The 21802-nt window shown below is 35.7% G+C and overlaps 1 protein-coding gene across 7 annotated transcripts in view; it reads right to left on the bottom strand.

Annotated features, from left to right (window-relative positions):
- TCF12 (transcription factor 12) overlaps nucleotides 1–21802 on the bottom strand; it is a 394295-nt gene that overhangs the window by 11725 nt on the left and 360768 nt on the right. For 4 of the 7 annotated variants that reach the window (XM_040226602.1, XM_040226605.1, XM_040226603.1 and 1 more), the window contains 6 exons: nucleotides 19374–19447; nucleotides 18307–18378; nucleotides 17342–17548; nucleotides 8325–8439; nucleotides 7095–7257; nucleotides 719–951 (listed from right to left, as the gene is read on the bottom strand). In XM_040226602.1, coding sequence (XP_040082536.1) covers nucleotides 719–951; nucleotides 7095–7257; nucleotides 8325–8439; nucleotides 17342–17548; nucleotides 18307–18378; nucleotides 19374–19447 — 864 coding nt within the window. The remainder of the gene's footprint in view (nucleotides 1–718; nucleotides 952–7094; nucleotides 7258–8324; nucleotides 8440–17341; nucleotides 17549–18306; nucleotides 18379–19373; nucleotides 19448–21802) is intronic. The other 3 variants (XM_040226604.1, XM_040226606.1, XM_040226608.1) reach the window with 1 other exon arrangement.

The following is a 21802-nucleotide window of genomic DNA, read 5'->3' as shown; positions in this document are numbered from 1 at the left end:
AGTAAGAACTTAGAAGGCATGCCATGTGCCACGCGCCCCCACCCTCCCCGCCAAAAAGATTCCATCAGAATAACAGTTGGGAGAGTTGTCTGAGTCAACAGTGGATAAGTCTGTGGAAAGCAAATTTTTGTCCTTAGGGACACACAGGCAGCCAGTACACATTCATCCAAGAAGCTCATGGCATTCCTGATGAGGGATCAGTGAAGCAACTCTTGACACCTTACTGACATGCATACAAAGGACATTCATAGGAGGCAAAGTGAAGAGAGGCCAGGACCAAACATCCTATTAACCAGGGAGGCCTCACAGATGCCCCAGGGGAAAGCAGGCAAGAAACTGACTACAGAAAAGTAGGGAAGACAGGAAGGAGCAGGGACAAGGACAAGTGTAGGCAGGTAAATTCAAGAGCGTGCAATTCCAGAGTCAATAAGAACAAAGAGGCACACGATGCTAATGCTGAGAGGCAGGCTGGCTGTTCACTGCACTGTTTCATAGCGTTGCTCTCTACTGGTTTGTGGGAAGCAGTGAACCTACAGATATTGACCAACATAGTGAGACATATAGGTGAGAGAACCAGGGAAAACCTGACCTAGATGATGGGGCGGCAGGAGTACTAGGAGAACACATAAACAACTTGTCCAAGCGGAAGAGCGAGTGGACACATAAATGTCTGCCCACCAGAGGCAGAACAGTTCATGTCTCTGCTGAACCTACTTACCTCTGACTTGCTGTTCTAGACTAAGGATGACTGCCACGGCCTGATGAAGAATAAGGAGTTTCGTTTGGGGTTTTTCACTCTTTAAATGAAGCTGACACATTCGACCAAGCTCCTTGAATGCCTCATTAATATCTCGTACACGCAAGCGTTCTCTGGCATTGTTAGCCATCCGCCTTTCTTTCTCCCTTTCTATCTTCTGTTCTGGGTTCAAATCCTCATCTTCATTAGTACTGCTGGAAATTAAAGTTAACAACAATGTCCATTAGGTTCCCTATAAAGTAAGATATACTAATTGCACAAAATTATGAAGTATAAAAATTAAAATGACCTATACATTTTAACAAACGGTAACAGCTACACTTAAATAATGTGTATTAATTTTCAATCTTTCCTTGATGTAAATATATAGCTACATAGTTGAAATTATACCACACATACATTTAAATACATTTTTACTGTACATTACTACATAAAGACTTCAAACTAGTGAAATACTTCATAAATATAATTTGAATGACCACATATTATAGCACCCTGCTTTTCCAAATATGATTAGCAGCATCAGCATTATTGTTTAAAAACTTTTTACTTCACTGTAAAAACAGTGTTGCATTACTGTTAAAAATATAACATCTCAGGTTCTACTGAAAACCTACTGAATCAGAAGCTTCATTTTAACAAGAGTTATATGTACATTAACGTCTGAGAAACACTGTCCTATTACAGTAATGTATTATAGTTTATGTTCTTATGTTCTTCCCCCCAGTCCACTGAGGAGGAGGAAGAAAAGCTTAAGATACGGAATGAAAGAAGTATCTCAGAAAATTACTACTTTCTGCTCCAGAAAAAAATATTACCATCAGTGGTGATGATTTTAAAACATGGTTGAACTAGAACATTTTTTTTCTGAAGGAAAAATTGGCAAAAAAAATCCAAAGCCTTTTCCGAGGAGGCCTTACAAATAGCTATACAAAGAAGGGAAGTGAAAAGCAAAGGAGAAAAGAAAAGATATACCCTTTGGAATGCAGAGTTCCAAAGAATAGCAAAGAGAGATAAGAAAGCCTTCCTCAGCGATTAGTGCAAAGAAATAGAGGAAAACAATAGAATGGGAAAGACTAAGAGATTTCTTCAAGAAAATTAGAGATAGCAAGGGAGCATTTCATGCGAAGATGGGCTCAATAAAGGACAGAAATGGTATGGGCCTAACAGAAGCAGAAGATATTAAGAAGAGGTGGCAAGAATACACAGAAGAACTGTACAAAAAAGATCTTCACGACCCAGATAATCATGATGGTGTGATCACTCAAATAGAGCCAGACATCCTGGAATGTGAAGTCATGTGGGCCTTAGGAAGCATCACTACAACTCCTAAAAGATGATGCTATGAAAGTGCTGCACTCAATACATCAGCAAATTTGGAAAACTCAGCAGTAACCACAGGACTGGAAGAGGTTTTCATTCCAATGCCAAAGAATGCTCAAACTACCACACAATTGCACTCATCTCACACGTTAGTAGAGTAATGCTCAAAATTCTCCAAGCCAGGCTTTAGCATTACGTGAACCGTGAACTTCCAGATGTTCAAGCTGGTTTTAGAAAAGGCAGAGGAACCAGAGATCAAACTGCCAACATCAGCTGGATCATCGAAAAAGCAAGGGAGTTTCAGAAAAACATCTATTTCTGCTTTCTTGACTATGCCAAAGCCTTTGACTGTGTGGATCACAATCAACTGTGGAAAATTCTGAGAGATGGGAATACCAGACCACCTGACCTGCCTCTTGAGAAACCTGTATGCAGGTCAGGAAGCAACAGTTAGAACTGGACATGGAACAACAGACTGGTTCCAAATAGGAAAAGGAGTACGTCAAGGCTGTATACTGTCACTCTGCTTGTTTAACTTATATGCAGAGTACACCATGAGAAACACTGGACTGGAAGAAGCACAAGCTGGAATCAAGATTGCCAGGAGAAATATCAATAACCTCAGATATGCAGATGACACCACCCTTATGGCAGAAAGGGAAGAAGAACTAAAGAGCCTCTTAATGAAGGTGAAAGAGGAGAGTGAAAAAGTTGGCTTAAAGCTCAACATTCAGAAAACTAAGATCATGGCATCCGGTCTCATCACTTCATGGCAAACAGATGGGGAAACAGTGGAAACAGTGGCTGACTTTAATTTTTTGGGCTCCAAAAATCAGTGCAGATGGTGACTGCAGCCATGAAATTAAAAGACCCTTACTCCTTGGAAGGAAAGTTATGACTAACCTAGACAGCATATTAAAAAGTAGAGACATTACTTTGTCAGCAAAGGTCTGTCTAGTCAAGGCTATGGTTTTTCCAGTAGCCATGTATGGATATGAGAGTTGGACTATAAAGAAAGCTGAGTGCCAAAGAATTGATGCTTTTGAACTGTGGTGTTGGAGAAGACTCTTGAGAGATCCTTGGACTGCAAGGAGATCCAACCAGTCCATCCTAAAGGAGATCAGTCCTGGGTGTTCATTGGAAGGACTGATGTTGAAGCTGAAACTCCAGTATTTGGCCACCTGATGTGAAGAGATGACTCATTTGAAAAGACCCTGATGCTGGGAAAGATTGAGGGTAGGAGGAGAAGGGGATGACAGAGGATGAAATGGTTGGATGGCATCACCAACTCAATGGACATGAGTTTGGGTAAACGCCAGGAGTTGGTGATGGACAGGGAGGCCTGGCATGCTGCGGTTCATGGGGTTGCAAAGAGTCAGACACAACTGAGCAACTGAACTGAACTGAATTGATACAGCCTCTAAAAACCAAGCTGCAGATTTTGCAGCAAAAAGACTACATGCGCTGTATGATTCCATTTACAGGAGCTTCTAGAAAAGACAAAACTAATGTAAGGGAAAGCAGATCAATGTCTGCCAGAGGATGACAGAAGATGACTGATTATAAATGGGTATGAGGAAACCTTCTATGCTGGCAGAAATATTCTACATTATTAATATCTATGTATATGTTAATATCTATGATATCTATGTATATCACCATATACATTTGCCAAAGATCAAAATTCGTGTACTTAAAATTGATGTAGTTTACTGTATTTTAAATTAAACCTCAATAAAGCTGCCTAAAAGCAAAAAAAAACAAAAAGAAAAGAGATGTTGCAGAAAATACTCATGATAGATGAAAAGGTTAAAAATACATTATTAAATTTAAAAGCTGAAATTATAAAGCTTATATCCAGTTTATTTCCAATTTAAACTGTATTTATGGAAAAAAGATATTCCTTGAAAAGTAAACAGCGGTTAATTCAAGTGTTTTTTGGTGTTTTCTTGGTGTGCTTTTCTATAATTTTCAAATTTCTGTAATGAAAATGGACTAATTAATTGGAAAAATACTGAGAAAAATGCTTTGGAATAACTTCTAGAAAATTTAAATTACTGGGTAGAGTCTCAGTGGAATTCTTTGTGTGGAAAATCTGCACACAAAGAATCAATGTTCCACCTCTTCTCTAATACCTTGAGTATTTTAATAAAGAACATGCAGACAACAGATTTTTACTCCTAATTGTCAAGAAATACGCAAAAGTATTCTTTTGATAACAGAGAATCACTAGCTTGTTGACTTCAAAGGAACCTTTCCAGATTATCTAGCCCAAAGGTTTCCAAATGTGGCCACTCATGAGCATCTTTAGGAGTTCTTCTACAGTCTTCAAAGGGCCCGCTGCTGGGGATGCTTGGGCAGTGAGCTTGGGTGAGAAATGCACCTGCATTTCTAAAATGTTACACAAGTCTGCGGCGCAGGGTTGAGAACCACTGCAACATCAGTGACCTCCCTAGGATTACACTGCTAATTAGTTGTAGAGTGGAGAGAAGAATCCAGGTAGTGCTTCGTGGAAGAAAACCAAGAACACGTATATAAAATTATCATCACCATAAATTATTATAGTACCTTTACTGATATTTACAGCATGGGAGGCAGTATGAAAAGAGCTTTATATGTATAATTTTCAGTTTATTCCCACAAGAATCCTAAATAGAAAATTTCCTTTAAGATGGAACCAAACCTCAGTAAGTTTTACTAACCTGCCATGGTCATTTGACAAAATGTAGTGAAGCCATAATTCAAATCCAGGTTAGCCTTATTCTGTCCAAAGCCATGTTTTAAATTTACTATTATTAACTATCAAGTATAATTCTTGCTAACCCATTATATGGCATTTTCAATTTCTGATGACCTATAACAGAGCTCAGCAAACTGGCCCGAGAGCCAGCTACCTGTTTTTGTAAATAAAATTTTATTGACAGAGCCACGCCCATCTGTTATGTATTTGGCTGCTTTCATGCAACAGGGGCAATGTTCAATAGTTGCAACAGACACTGCATGACCCATAAAGACTAAAATATTTACTATCTGGCCCTTCACATAGGAAGTTTGCTGACCTGTATGATGAAAGGATGAATGATGAGGAGAGGTATAAATTATTCCCCTAAAGTTCTATTTAAATCATGAAACTGAAAGAATTAAGATGCCTCAAAGGAGTGGCCTCGGGATTCCCTGACCCAGTTTTGTCTTCTTCATGCCCTTGCACAACTGAATACAAAGCATATTAAAATGACAGAATTATTTTAAAAAATAGGTAGTATTAGGTTGTAAGATTTAATTTTCCCCAAGAGAAACGTTAAAAGTATTGAAAATAGTGAGACTATCAAATATAAAAGGACAACTTTTAAATTTATGAATAACAGAAAGGACCATGCTGTTTTTTTATTTTTGGTTTTTAATTAATTTAAAAATTTTTCTGGCTGTGCTGGGTCTTTGTTGCTGGGCAGGCTTTTCTATAGCTGTGGCAAGCAAAGGCTACTCTAGTTGCAGTACACGGGCTTCTCATTGCAGTGGCTTTTCTTGGCACATGGGCTTAGTTGTTCCACAGCAGGTGGGATCTTCCCAGATCAGGCATCGAACCCATGTTTCCGGCATTGACAGGTGGATTCTTTATGGCTGAGCCACTAGGGAAGCCCTATGCTGGTTCTTTTAATTAATCTAGCATACTTATTGAAATTTCCTTTGTACCATACTTTCACACAAAGAACAATTAAAAAATTTTTAAATTTATTTGGCTGTGTTAGGCCTTAGTTGCACCATGTGGGCTTAGTTGCTTTGCAGCATATGGGATCTTAGTTTCCCAACCAGAGATCAAACCCATATCCCCTGTACTGGAAGGCAGATTCTTAACCACTGAACCAAGAGGGAAGTCCCAAAGAACAATGTTTTAAATATAAATATGTATGATATATACCTATTACTGATAAATATATATCAAGAAATAGAATGTACCACGTGCATGAGTGCTCAGCTGTGTCCGATTCTTTTGTGACCCCATAGACTGTAGCCCATTAGGTTCTTCTGTCCATGGGATTTCCCAGGCAAGAATACTGGAGTGGGTAGCCATTTCCTCCTCCAGGGAATCTTCTGACCCAGGGACTGAACCTATGTCTCCTGCATTGGCAGGTGGATTCTCTACCACTGAGCCACCAGCAGAAAAAAAAAAAAAGACTAGGAGGAGGATGTATCACAAATAAATTATCTCTTTTCATGTAGAACTAAAAGAAAAATCTGATGGAAGAATTTAGAAATCATTTGAAACTAATCTCATTATGTGTCAATATCCATATTTCAAAGCCGTCAAGTCCAGTTTCTAGAACTCCTTGTCCAACAACAGTGCATGTGGAGTACTTCCTTTTCCATACTCTTTTCAAATTGTTGTTTAAAACATGAGTTCACAAATTTCTTTTATAAAGAGCCAGGCAGTAAATAATTTCAACTCAGATCTACTCAAATCTGCCACTGCACTATGAGAACAGCCACAGACAATATGTAAATGAATGGTGCATGCGGTGTTCCAATAAAACTTTATTTATAAAAACAGGCAAAAAACTAGATTTGGCCCATGGGCTATAGTTTGCCAGCCCCAGGTTTAAATCATAGAAGAGGTCTTAACTTAAAATAATATACTTAATTAATAATATATAATTTATTATATATTAATATATAATAATAATATACTTAAAATAATATATTCAAATAATTATTGACAGATTGCATCTACCTATACTTGTACAATTCAACTTGTTTTAGCTATTTTGTTCTCTAACTGTCATACAGACTATAAGCACTGAGGGGAGAAAAGTAATTCTTTTTTATATGCAGACCCTAAAATATTGTTGGAAACATGGAAAACAAACTTAGAATCCACTTCATGTGTCTCCTGTTGAGGGATGCTGTGAGGATTAAATGAGATGACAGACATAAAAGTCCCAACACAGTATCTAGAACACAGCTGACACTTTTCACCCATGGCAAGTAAGTGAAATATGACCTGGATGGTAACAAATACCTTGTTCTGCCTCTAGATGAAACTTTGATATCTTTTTGGGAGGATTCATCATCTGATTTCATGTCATCTGATGAAGGAGGTTCATGAAGGTTTTCATCTTTCTCTTTATTTTCAGTCTTGATTTCTGTTGGAACAACAGTTCCAGACTGACTTTGCAAGCCACCTAACAAAGAGGCAAAGAACAAAATAAATGTCCAGACTCATTTGTGAATTAGAATTAAGACAGTAAAAAACTTTCTTGATGGCAAACATCCTTAGTTGTTTTAGAGCTATGATGGAAATCTGAAGAGGTAAAAGCGTAAGCTATTCAGAGTTGCAAAGAGCATGTCCACAAACTTTAGAAAAAATTGCTTTCTAAAGCATCTGTATTTAAAACAAACAAACAAACAAGCTTGACCCCAATGGTGAGTCCAATGTTCACTTTCAGGTACCATTTAAAAATTAAACAAGGTATGAGAAACATGATGCATTTTAGAAACCAACTTTTAAGATGCTGCCAAGGTAAAGGAAATAAGCTTTAACATTTTCCTGGACAAACACAATAAAACAGGTATCATGGTTAAATATAATTGGGAAAACTTTACTTTGATGGTCTTTTATTATCTATATATTTGTACTTATTTATAACATTGGTCACAGTTTGCTTTTTATAAGAATTATCTGTCTCTCCAAATAAATTATAATCTTCTAAGCAACAGCTACTATTATTCAGAACTCTACAACAGCTACTATCATTCAGAACTCTAAATATACCCAGAAATATCTTTCTCACTGCCTCTAGGGACCATGAAGACTCAGCCATGAGGGGAAGAGGTTTAAAAAGAGATAGGACAGGGTCTTCCCTGGCGATGGAAGACGCCATGCCTCCACTGCAGGGGATGTGGGTTCAATCCCTGGTTAGGGAACTAAGATTCTGCACGCCTTGCAGTGCAGCCAAAAAAGAGAAAGGAAAAAAAAAGAATAGAAGCTAAGAAGATGACCAGTAAACACTGAACAACAGTTTGTACAGGGTTCCATCCATCAGTAAACATCTATAATTGGATCAGCTAAACTGATCAAAGTACTGAACCCTAAATATCTACCCTGCACATTCATGCAGTAGTACCATTGTTTGGAATTCTCCTAAGATGACTTTTGATTAACAGATGTCAATTTGACTATGAAAAAGGTGACAGAGCTCCAAATGATACCTCTGTCTGCACTACTGCTGAAAACCAACAATACAGTTACCTCTATAATTTTCCTGTGTTTTATGGTTCAAGTCTGTGCTTGAAGCAGTGACCGTACTAGATAGGACTGAATGATTGCCATTGAGACTGACAGAGTCTTCTCGATGAGTTCCAACCTAAAGTAAACAAACAAACAGAAAAGTTCATGGGGCAGTAACTGTTCAAATTCTTTCACTGGGTTTAATAGAGAAAACAGTATCACTTATCTAAATTTAGCAATTGTTTTTGGATGTCACTTTTCTGGTTTTTGAACTGTAAAAGAAAGACTTGATAGTAGTAGCACTGTTTCTGAGCAAAAATATTTTTTAAAAAATATTAAAAAAATTTTTAACTTTCAAAGTTTATATTCCACAGAAGGTTGCGGTGAGAAGCAAATGAGCTAACAGAGACAAAGCACTCTATATGCTATGTGCTGTGCTGTGCTTAGTCATTCAGCCATGCCCGACTCTTTGCGAGAGCACAGCATATTATAAGCTCTATTCTGTATCAGCCAATCTGAAAAGCTATTCTACATACTACTTAAATACGTTAAAGTATCCATGAATTTGTATTTCTTCTCAAAACAAATTAAAAGAGCAGCAAAAGCAATACAAAATTAAAATAACTTAGAAGTTCTACATTTCCAGGAACCAAAGTTGCCTGCCATATATTTTTATTCTGTTTTAATCAGATTTAGACAAGTCAGTTAACTTAAACTGAGAAGGTATGGCATGCAATTTTAGCTATGCAGTATTTTTAGAAAAACTGTTTCAAATGAAGCTTTTTATTAGAACAATAGCAGACGAGTCAACTAGAAGATTAAGCCTTTAATTAAATAGATTTATTGCCTGGAGTTATACATGAGAACCACTGTTTTTCAACAAATCCTTCAATCCCAGTAAAACACCATGCTTTGAATCCCTCTTGAGTAATTAATATAGCTTTTATCTTTCATGAGTTTGTATGGATTTTACCCTAATATAAATACCCCTATGCAAGTTTATCCTTTGGTTTCCTGTGAGCCAAACAAAAGAAACAAAAGTTTCAGGCAATGCAGGCTATTGGTAGTAGATCTGATTAGAACATACCAGGTCTTCCACCTTACTTTTGAAGAAATGTCTGTCCTCTGCCTTTATTCTTACCTTTAATGTAGTTAAACAACAACAACAACAAAAATCATTTAATGTATTCCACAGCTACTTTTAAAATTATTTGAAGATTAGGTGTGTCACTACTCCCCTGGATGATCAAGCATTGACTATATCCTTTTTCTAAACCACACAAATTCATCACTCATTAGAATCACAAAATCTTAAAGCTGGGAAGGGACCACAGAAATGAAAGTAGCCTTCTACACCCTTACCACTTAAGAAATCTTTCCTTATCCCCTAACCTTTACTTCTACACTGAACTTCAACACACCCCCAATAAAAAAATCTTGAGAAAAATCTGAAGAACTAAACTTAACAACAAGTGAAGTAGACTGTGAAAATTACTTTCAAGAGAGGAAATCATTTTTTAAAAAGTTTATGATATCCTATCTCTAGGGAATCCTAGTCATGTTTATTCTTAACACATAGGTTGCTTTCTTGCTAGCTATAACTACTCATGGTTTGAGGGGAAAGTTGGTTCAAAATTCTTTTTTATAAAAATAGATATGATATAGATATAAAACGTAGCTAAAAATTCTTTGGGAACTTAGGAGCCTCAGCTTATTTTAAAAATAATGTATTACTAGAATATTTTGACTCGCTGAAGAAGTCATTGCAGGATAAAGCAAAAGCTAAAAGATTCTGTTTGTATTTATAATGTGGACTTAAAACTTCCTATGATCTTTGGTAATATGTGCTAATTTTGCTCTTCTATAGTATTTTGAGCTATCATACCAAGTGTTTTAAAAAATAGGCTTTTAAAATTTTAACATAAGTATATTTACTATGTATTTTATCTGTGAAACCTATTTTAGAGCTTCAGAAGACAATACCATTGAACAAACTGATTTCACTGAGTGGTATAGTGATGATACATCTGTGAAATTCTTATTTTTTTTTACTTCATTAGTATGAATAATTCTTTGATTTTCTGAATATCAACTAATAAAAATGTTCTATCACTTCCTTTCTGATGAAAGGCTTGGCAGACAAAGGATCATTACCGAAACAATAAGCCTTAGGGATTTTGCTTTTCCCTGAAGGAAAATCAGAAAGGTTACTCAATTTGTTTTGGGATACAAAACGCCACTGAATATCTTTGTCTCTATGGAATACTACAAACTAAATATTCTCTCACACCAACCTTGAGAAAATTGAACCTTTAAAAAATGGTCTCAGACTAGGAAAAACTTTAGTCTGGAGTTTTTCATATTAATGAAGTTAGCAGGAACTTTTTGTTTGTAACTTGATTCCCCTTGCAAATGGGCCTCATATATTTTTCTGGAGAATTTGACTTTCACAGTTCTTACAGTTTTCTTTAACCAATGCTCACCCTGGGTCCCATGTCCTCCCTTTAATCTGCAGCTACGCATTCAAATGGCTCTGTCCACACACGCAACAGGTGTATAAACAGTTCTTTGTCTGAGCTCAGAGTCTGTGGGGCCAGCCAGATAGGACCTTGTTTAATTGTTCATCTCGTTAGCATACAGCTGACAGGCTGCTTCTCTTGGGGGACTAGCAGGGGAACGAAAACTTCTAGGCCTGCTATGCTCTAAATCTCGATTATTATGAAGAGCTCCATTTCAGAATAAAAGGCCCATTCCATTAAATGATGTCATCTTGCATTCTGAACCTTTACAATCAATGTATGGCCTTATTTTTGTAGGAGCATCCGACAAGGGACTTCTTTTCATTTAATTTGGCCAATGGCTTCAACACCCACAATGGAAAGATGTTAAATTTAATTAGTTGATGAATAAGAGGTCTTGTGAATTAAGGGACAGACTGAAAAATACTCAGCATGAACTCTTCTCTGATTCTGAATTCTATTCTAATAATTTGCTCAATTTGTACTATTCACTGAATACTAGCGATTTAACTTAAATCACTATTAATCTACGGACTGGTTAAAGGATCTTTATGTACTGCATGTATTTTGTTTTACCTGAAGAGGGTTTTATGCTAAAACTTGGAAGAATTCTATTTGTTATGGTTCCTTTTGAATAATATTTCCATAAATATATGTTGTCTGATTTTCAAGCTTAAAAGTTGACATTTAAACAATTTTGAGTTTAAAAAAATGGCATCAAAATGCTTTAAAAGCACTAAAATGTGTTCTTAATGAAAACAAAAAAAAATTTAAGTTGCCTGTTTAGGAAAAAATTGGTTAGAAAAAGTAAAGTACAGTTAAAAACCAAACTCCTTTAGTTTAGCTGAAACCTACACATACAATTTCTACTGTATATAAACCTTTACTAATAACATTAAATACTGTTCAAACATATGGCTAAAATGATTCCAAATTTACTCTGATATGTGACAAAAAGTACTTAAAATCTTGAATAAAATATTACTCTGTTAGTCTTTAATAACAATCTTAAATCTTTTAAAACAAGGAAAAATATAGTTTAATTGCTTTAGGATTTAGAAATCAGATATGATTTATATTTTAAAATCATTATGTAAGGTAGCTGTTAAGTTCTACAATTGAACATCGTTTGCTTTCATACAAGACACACATTCCTAACTATAGCTTAAGCAACAAAAACTCAAGCAATACAAAAAAAAGAGACACGCCAGAGTTAAATTTCCTTAGGACTTATAACAAAATCAAAAGATCTCATGGATGTAATTTCATCTGGTATCATAAACAAGTAACTTTTAAAGATGTGCATCAAACTTCCATTAATATAAAGCTTCTAATCCAACTTAGTTTGAAGTTGAAATCATGGTCTGAACAATAACTGGGTACTTTGTGTTAAAGATAAAAGAGCTATTACAGAGCTATAACATTGGGCCTTGGTATTTTAGATATTACAGCCATAAACAGATGTGACGTACAATAACTTTATATTGCTGAAACCTCTTTGCGATGCCTAAATGAAATCAATGAGTCTCATTCCTTTTCAGTTTTCCACTTATTAACGTTATTTTTTCCAGTCAGCAGTTTATTCCAAGAGCTTATTCTTACACTAAGTAAACGAGAGCAAAACTATAGTCTGTACAGTGCTCACATTTCAGTAGTTCTAAAAATCCTGATTTTGTGTTTTAAATGATACATCACATTCTAATAACAGTGTCTGATAAAGCCTTAATTTCATATTTGGATTAAGAGGCTATGAGACTCAAAAATACTGAAAGGGAATAAGAAATTAAGTAAATGAAAATGTTAACCCTATTCAAAAGTAAGAGGAAATGTTAAACTAGGGCAGACTGGCTACACTAATTATATGAGAAGGAGTAGGAATTATCCACGTACTAGCTTTTTTTTTCTGATATAATAATATTCAGGAAATTTAATTATTGTGTATATTGATACCTAAAATATGTTATTTCTGTGGTTGGAATTACTTTTAATCCTAACCTTTTGTGCTAGTCAAGTTTGTTGAGTTCAAAGAAACAACAATGAGCGGGCTTCTCTGGTGGCTCAGTGGTAAAGAATCCGCGGGCCAACACAGGACACAGGTTCGATTCCTGATCCAGGAAGATCCCACATGCCGTGGAGCAACTAAGGCTGTTCGCCACAAGTACTGTGTTTTGGAGCCTGAGAGCTGCAAGTACTAAAGCCCACACACCCTAGAGCCTGTACTCCACAAGAGAAGCCACCACAATGGGAAGCCCCCACACTGCAAAGAGTAGCCCCTACTTTCCACAACTAATGAAAAAGCCCACATAGACTTGCTGCAACTGAAGAAAGAGCCCGTACAGCAACAAAGACCCAGCACAGCCATAAATAAATGAACAAATAAATAAACAACAAAGTTAGGTCTTCTGATATTGAGCCCTATTAATATTTTTTGGCAGGTGGTAGTCTTATTATCTTTGTGTGAAATAAAAAAGTAGTAATAAAAATAGTAATTATTTCATCTATGAAAGACAGATGTATCTACAAATCATTACTATAAGCTGCAGATGATCTTACTGACATACTTTTGTTATAACTGAAAATAATGTCAGGAAAGGTTCTCAGCAACAAAGCTACTTCTTTGATCAAGGAGACTATTTGGTTAGCCTGCCCATGTAGAATTCATACCACTAGTAATCTTGGAAGCACTTGAAGGCTGAGAGCAGAACTTTCTGTATTACTTTTATCCTGCCATCAAGTCGTCTTCTTCCACTCTCAGTGAATTCTGGCTCACCTCAAATATTTCAACTACTTCACAAAACTCCCAAACTACTGATTGAAATGAAATATGAAAAAAGATATAGGTGCCAAGAAAAAGAAAAAACAAACAAAAAACCTGCTAATTCTCACTTCCTACATTGGGAAGCTAATTTATGTTCTAAACTAGGGATTGGCAAAGTATGTCTGTGGTCCAAATCTGGTCCTGCTTTTTTTTTTTTTTTTTAAACTAATAAAGGAGGCCCTTTCTATAAATAAAGCTTTACTAAAGCACAGACACACCCATTTGTTTTTGTAACACCTATGGGTGCTTTCATGATACTGAACCAGAGTTAAGTAATTGTGATACACAGCATATATCCTGCAAAGCTGAAAATATTTACTATCTGACCTTTTAGAGAAAAAGTTTCTGGCTCTTCTCGTCTATAATGCTAGGAGAGAAAGTAACATCATATTCAAAATCTGGAATTAAAATGGTGACCTCTAGTAAATGCCCATGAGAACAATAATCCATTACATCAAAAATTTTATTTGCATGTTCTATGGAGTTCCTAGAAAGGTTTAGCAGACTAGTTCTACTCTCTACAGAAAAATAAATGGACTGATGAAAATTAAATATTGAGGGAAGTTGACTTTACAGATTCTAAATGGTGATACAGGATTGGTGATAAACTGCTATTTCTGTGGTTACTTTGTAATTGTGGCCATGTAAACCTCCATTTTTAGGGGTCTAAGAAATATTAGGGCTTCCCTGGTGGCTCAGAGGTTAAAGTGTCTGCCTGCAATGCGGGAGACCTGGGTTAACTTAGGTTAATACAGAGGAAAAGTTATCTTTGTGACCCCATGGACTACAGATCACCAGGCTCCTCTGTCCATGGAATTCTCCAGGCAAGAATACTGGAGTGGGTAGCCATTCCCTTCTCCAGGGGATCTTCCTGACCCAGGGATTGAATCCAGGTCTCCTGCACTACAGGCAGATTCTTAACCGTCTGGGTCACCAGGGAAGCCCCCCAAATACTAATTTATGTTAATACAGAGGAAAAATACATAAACTACCAGAAAGTTAAGCAAGACAAAAAAGAAGTGTTTCCAGAATGTAAAACATTTCTTAGTCATGAACAGTTAGAATACATGAAGGTGGGATACATACAGGCAGGAGATTAACTCTTGGAGATGGCTGGCAATAGTTACAACAGTATGTTCTCCAAATCACACACTCTCAGAATATGAAAAAAGCTGTCAGGCTGTAAACAAGGCTCCTTGGTAGTACTGATGGAAGCCCTCAGACACGAATAACAGCCATCAGGATAAATTTTTCTCAACAATATGCTGGGACAGTCACTGGCTGACTGTGATTTTAATTTCATTCCATCCTTTGGCTTTGGTCTTTTGCTGAAACTGAGAAATGAGTATTCACAGCTAAGAAGTTCATTTCAGAAGGATGGGAATTTAATACTGACTCACTTGACACTGTCAGGTCTTGTCAGTTAATAATATTTGAGGGTAAGCCTGGCAGAAACATCTGCATCTCCATCTCATTAACGATTACATCTGGATGGGGTGGATATAGCAGATCCTGGCAGATTTTCCCCAGCTCTGTGTCCTCTAAGAAGGTTATAAAAACTGAAAGAAGACCTTGATAGATAAACTAAGCAACTAAGTTGCTGCAGCACTGGTGCTGCTTCTCAGACTATGCTAGACTCACCTCATGTTTCAGAACTCTTTTTTTTTCTGGATTACCTTCAGTTTTTTTCCTTTTTAAAGAATATCTCTGGCAACTCTGAAACAGGCAGCATATTCCTAGTGGATATAATGGAAGCTACTTTCTTAATTACAAGTTTCAGGGCAATATCTAATGAAACAATTTTCCCTTCTACAAGTCCTTTTAAAGTGTACTAGGTTTTTATATGGCTTTGGAAGAACGGATTTTGAAAAATTTCTTTTCCAACTTGTATCCAAAGTTGATAAAAACAACCTCCCAAAGACAGAAGTTCCATTTCATACAAACTCTATATTTATTTAAGAGGATCCAGAGATATAGCTGGTAGGCTGCAGTCCATGGTGTCGCTAAGAGTCGGACAGGACTGAGAGACTTCACTTTCACTTTCATGCATTGGAGAAGGAAATGGAAACCCACTCCAGTGTTCTTGCCTGGAGAATCCCAGGGACGGGGGAGCCTGGCGGGCTGCCGTCTCTGGGGTCGCACAGAGTTGGACACGACTGAAGCGACTTAGCAGCAGCAGAGATACATCAAATATTATAGCAGATAAATTGGAGTAGGAGCAGTGAGCTATTAACAATGAAGAATTAAAAATGATTAAGAAGTGAGGACTAAGAATTGCATATATTGGAACTGAGACAAACTTAGGATTCCAAGATACTGATTTGCAAGTTCTTCTTCTGAATAAGAATAGATGGTATTTCAGCAAAGTAATAATTTATATTTGCAACAAATGCTATCTTATTATAATATTAAAATTATTTTGCTACTATCACTAATAGTGATAAAAATACTGCCTTAAATTTCTACGGATTCAGTAATTTATAAATGTTTTTGCATTTATTAGTTTATCAACAGCAACAAAAGGTAATTTTAAAAAAGCCTAAATTTTAAGATCTTCTGATATTAATAAACAAAAATACAGTTGTTTAGATATGCAGGCATCTAATGTCACCCATGTTGCTGAAAACACTGTTCTTAGGAAACCAGGCAGCCTTGTTTGATGTTTACTTCAGCAGCTCCAGAATGAATATAAATGGCTCCCTGACATGTGAATGTAACAATCTGGAACCAATCCTATTTTATAGAACACAAGACTTCAGCATTTGGGGCACCTAATTATTTCGATGATAGCTGAGTTTTAGTCTTGATCACATGGCTTACAGTCAGAAATCTGTTTCATAGGAGAATATTTCACAGCATGCAATGAATCTTAAGAACCATGACATAAACATGCAAACACATGGTTTCAATTAAATAGCAGGTTCAAAAAAGCTTCATTACTTTAAAACATAATTTATATAAAAAATAAGGTAAGACATTCAACACAGATTTTTCGATGTGCACGGCTGCAGAATGCTACTTTTCCCTACTTTAAAGAATTACCATGCTTTTAAAAAGATGGATTGAATGATTTTCTCTTCAGGAGTTAATCTAAAATTGTTTCCTTTCATTGTCACTTAAATTATAGCCATTCTCAAAACTACCTCACATTTTTTTCTTCATTTGGGAATAAAACTTAAATTTGGACCTGTACAAATACTATTGTGTTCATTCTATTGAAGGCTGGTTCCAAATTTATTAAACAGTTTTTCTAGACCAGAACCCTTGAAAATCAGTCTTGCTTTCTTGCTTTTGCTATTAAGACTTTCAGAAGGCAATGGCTATCCACTCCAGTATTCTTGCCTGGAGAATCCCATGGACGGACCATGGGGTTGCAAAGAGTCGGACATGACTGAGCATCTAAGAAAACTAAGACGCATTGTTTCAAGGCAAAAAAATGTTCCATCAATTATTCTACATCTGGGGAAGAAATTCAAGTTTAAGCTAATATGATCTCTGTATAAAGTTTCTGCTTTTTGCACATGATCATAGCAGGATTTTAAGGTCAAATGCTCAGCCAATGACCCTGTCCAAAACAGTAAAAGAAATTCTTAAAAACCACTCTACCTTGTTTATAAAAAGAAGGACCCTCTCCCTAAAAGATTTCAAGAAAAACATTTAGGCTTCAGGGGTTATTTCAAAAAGCATGAGCACTATTTTACCATTGAAGCAGATCGACTGCTTGTAACAAGGCTTGATCCACCGTAGTTTGAATTGAGGCTTCCAATCGGTGCATTATGCGATGGTCCCAATAAACTGTGTATATCACTGTGACCAGCAGGCAAACTGGTAGAAGGTCCCACGGCATGGTTCCTCAGCACATGGATAGCATCATCCAGTCTGTCCAAACGATCCTCCATCCGAGATTGCTGTAGGGATTGAAAAAAGACATGGAGGTTACTGCTTTTATCTGTTGCATGCATTAAATTGCTATGATTTCTACTTTGGGATATAGAGAAGACAGCAAGTGAATATGCAACATCAAGTAGCTTCTAAAGAAACTACCTGTACTATAAATAAACGATCAAAGAAAGGATATTTGTAAACTATGCTAAATTACCAAAGCTTCAGAAGCAAATCACTGCTTCATAAAAATCTATTTATCAATCTAGCATGAGGTTATTTCTTTTAGCGTCTACAAAAGCTGAAGGCTACTCTACAGTATCTGGCATTCAATTATCATTGATAAAAAGTTAACCTGTATTTTAACATCAAAACGAGGGCAACTTGGGGAAGGGTCCTCAAATCCATCAGATTTAAGTTGTAATTTTGTTTTAAGTGAATATTTAATACCTATCTGAAATGGTGACCACATCCAAATGTGCTCTTTTCACAAAACTGATGAAATGATGGTATCTGTCTGTGGATATACACATGCCCCATACACAAACATATTAGAATCTAAAAAACCAAAAGCACATGCCAGTAGAGCTCTTTTAAAAGGAATCATACTGAACAATATATGAGAACAAAGGCCTATTCTTACATATTGTTACAAAAACAAAAATAGTCATTGTTTGATTTTAAAAGACTCTGGAGTCTGCACAGGCTTGAAGATTTTAAATGGATAATAGGAAGTATAATTAATTGAAACACAAAAAAAGGCACCATCTAAAAGAAATAGTACCTCACAGACATCCTTTAAGAAGGACATTGCATCTTGCAAATGCTCGTGAAGTTGCTGCTCAACTCGATTTTTCTGGCAAAGTCAAGACAGAACAGGAGGCAAAGCACAGGTTAAGATTAACTCCAAAAGAGATGAGGAAATAGCTGATGTGCATGTCAGCGTAACATGTTAGTAAAGTTAACGCGGAGACCTGCAAGATCTACTTTGTATTAAGGTATGAGAAGGCTGGGATTTAACAGCAAAGTTATAAGGTTAGCATCTAAATAGCACACATTGCTTATATTTGCTTAAATGTGAGAAGAAAACTTTCCTTTAATTTAAAATGTTCTGTTAGTCACAGAAAAAGAACTTTTCTATTTGCAACCTGGAATTACTGAATAGCATGACTTAGCATTCCATCAAGTCATCCTTAGTTTGTTTTTATAATGCTTCGTAATTCTGTGGTAAGCATAGAAAGGCAACAGTAGTTAACATCCTACCACAAATTCATGCTCAATACCTAGACAGGCTCCTTTATTCTACTGCCTTGTTTGTCTATGTTTTTATCAATACAATTTACACATTTTTTAATAAAGAGAAAACATGGAAAACAATACTTTTCGTGACAAAAATAACTGATGTTGCATTTAAAACTTTTACTAGAAATGTAATCAGCTATACACAGTATCATATGAGAAAGAATAAAATATAAACATTTTGCATTGCTCAACTAATTTTCTCTTACTTGGGTCTCTGGGCTTTCCCTTTCAATTTCCTTTACATATACACATAAAATTACAGTAAAATTAAACCCTAGATCTGTCAAGGAAACAAGAATCCTATAACACTATTTTAAAACCAGCTGTCCTAAAACCAATGTCCCAAAGAACAGATGGCAAAAGGCACACCCAATGTGTCTCATATTGTTCAGCTAAATCAGGCCATTTGTTAGCAAAGAATTCGTGTGTAATGCTATCCTACTGTTTTTTCATTGTTACTCAAGATTTTCTGGGGGAAAAAACAAAAATAAAAAACAACTCCATACTATTAGATGAAATAGATCTTGTATGTTTCTCAGAGGCTCTTACCAGGGAGTGGAGTGAGTTTTCATAGCTTGGGGATGAAGGAGCTTGACCTCCAGGTCTGGGCCACTGACTGGTACCTGTTGAAACAAAACCCCAAAGCACCCACACACCTTGGTTAACTCAGTGATCTTGATAATGTTCTGAAGGAAAGGGCAAAGATATACTATTGCTAAATGTGTACAAATTTATGTGAAAATTTTTGTTCAGTCTTCAGCACGGTATTGGCTACTGATAAGCCCAACACATTAAAATTTTTTTCATTATAAAATAACGGAGGGAGTTGAGGGAAAAAACTGTACTTTAACATGTAACCATTTTTATGTTTACATGTTCTTCACACTTTGTCCACTTGCACATGAATCTTGAGAAAATGTACTTAAAATATACATAATTTAAATTCTGCCCTTCCATCATATTTTAGTCTTTATGATAATGCTATTAATGACTTACATTAATATTCACCTGATTCTCTACATCATAATTTGCTTAACCACCATTACCTCACTGCTGGACACTTTGGTTGCTTTCATTTGGCTATTATGAATAGTAATTGAGTATCACTATATTATGAATGATAAAAAAAATGCTGTGTTTTCCTTTTGGGGAACATGTCTAAGGATAAATAGCATTTCTAAGTTAAAAGGTACGAACATATTTATGATCCTTAAATTCGTAAGGCCAAAACTACTTTCTAAAGGGTTACACTAACTTGTGCCTTTAGTAACGCACAAATGCACCAATTTCAAAAGACCACAAATACATTTAGGTTTGTTAAAAATTTTCCCAACATAATTTATACCAAAACATATTATTTAAGTTGGAAAATATTATCATGAAAATTTTGTTAAACGTTTACTCTTCAATTTTAGAAAAGCAGCAATATTATTAAAAAAGGATACAAAAAGAAAGGATACAAGTTCAGAACAGAAAGAATAAAAAGAAAAAACACAAGAAAAAAAGAAGACTAATTTATGTACTGGGGAGAATGCAGTGTTTTAAAATAGCTTTAAAAAGAAAAAGACAAAATAACTGATCAAAAATCTTTACAATTTCATAACTGCATTTGAAAATAAGTTATTTATAGAAAATAATGAAGACCATTCAATTAAATACATAGTATTGTTTTTAACCAAACCCTCAGTGACAAACTGAATTATATTAGAAACCTAAAGTTAGAAAAGTTGGATGTTTACTTAATTTGTCTCAGTTCAGTTCTGCTCAGTTGTGTCCAACTCTTTGCGACCCCAAGAATGGTAGCAACTATGTTCCACCACAGCTTGTTGTTTTAGGTTAATTTGCCACATTTACGAAACTAAAAACTTAAGGTAAATTAGAACTATTATAGTTCACTTTAGTTGAACAACCTAGTATTTGTATTCCTATTAATCATTTATATTTTGTTAAGTTGAAAAGTTGGATACATAAGATTCCTAATAACTTGATTATATTTTCTAATTATATGGATATTACTGTGATTATACAAAAATTTTTAAATATTAAAATTATAAGAAAAACATATGCTATATATACTTCATTGACTAACAATTTTTTTTTACTTGGAAGCAAATTACAAATTATTCTGTCCATTGAAGGTAACCTGCTAAATATACAAATATAATCATAATTTAACTACACAAATTATGGACAATCTAAAATTGCTCATTGAAACAGAAGCATGTGGGCTAATTTTATTTACATTTAGCAAGTAGAATTTAGCAATCAGAAAAATCCAGTAACTGACTACATGAAGAATTCATATAGAAAGCACCAGGAACTTTCTTGGTGGTCCAGTGGTTAAGAATCTGCCTTTTCAGGCTGGGGATGCAGGTTTGATCCCTGGTCAGGGAACTTAGACGCCACATGCTGCAGGCCAACTAAGGCCCGACTGCCACAAGTAGAAAAGTCAGTGCACCACAACTACTAAGCCCGTGTGCTTTAGAGCCTGTGCTCCACAGCAAGAGAAGCCTGAGTGAGTCTGCAGCTAGAGAAAGTCCTCTTGCCACATCAAAGAGCCAGCAGAGCCAAAGACAGAATCTTTTAAATAAAATAACACTTTACTATTAATGTCAATATATCGGCTCAGTTCAGTTACTCAGTCGTGTCCGACTCTTTGTGACCCCGTGGATAGCAGCACGCCAGGCCTCCCTGTCCATTACCAACTCCCGGAGCTTGCTCAAACTCATGTCCATCGAGCTGGTGATGTTTTCCAAAACTAATGTAGGATTGTGAATTTTTATATGGATAAGAGGTTAATCATAATCTTTTTTGAAAAAGAACTGAAATTATTTTTAAAAGAGTTTCCCTTAATGTTTACTATATAAATATATATTTAAAGAAGGGACCACAAGACTAAAAGAGTTTCCCTTAATGTTTATTCTCTCTCTCTCTCTCTATATATATATATATATATACACACACACACACACTTTTTT

Source organism: Oryx dammah, unplaced genomic scaffold (assembly GCF_014754425.2).
Source record: "Oryx dammah isolate SB20612 unplaced genomic scaffold, SCBI_Odam_1.1 HiC_scaffold_26, whole genome shotgun sequence".
NCBI lineage: Eukaryota > Metazoa > Chordata > Mammalia > Artiodactyla > Bovidae > Oryx > Oryx dammah.
The sequence above is the reverse complement of the archived record's forward strand: the minus strand, read 5'-3'. Positions and strand labels throughout refer to the sequence as shown.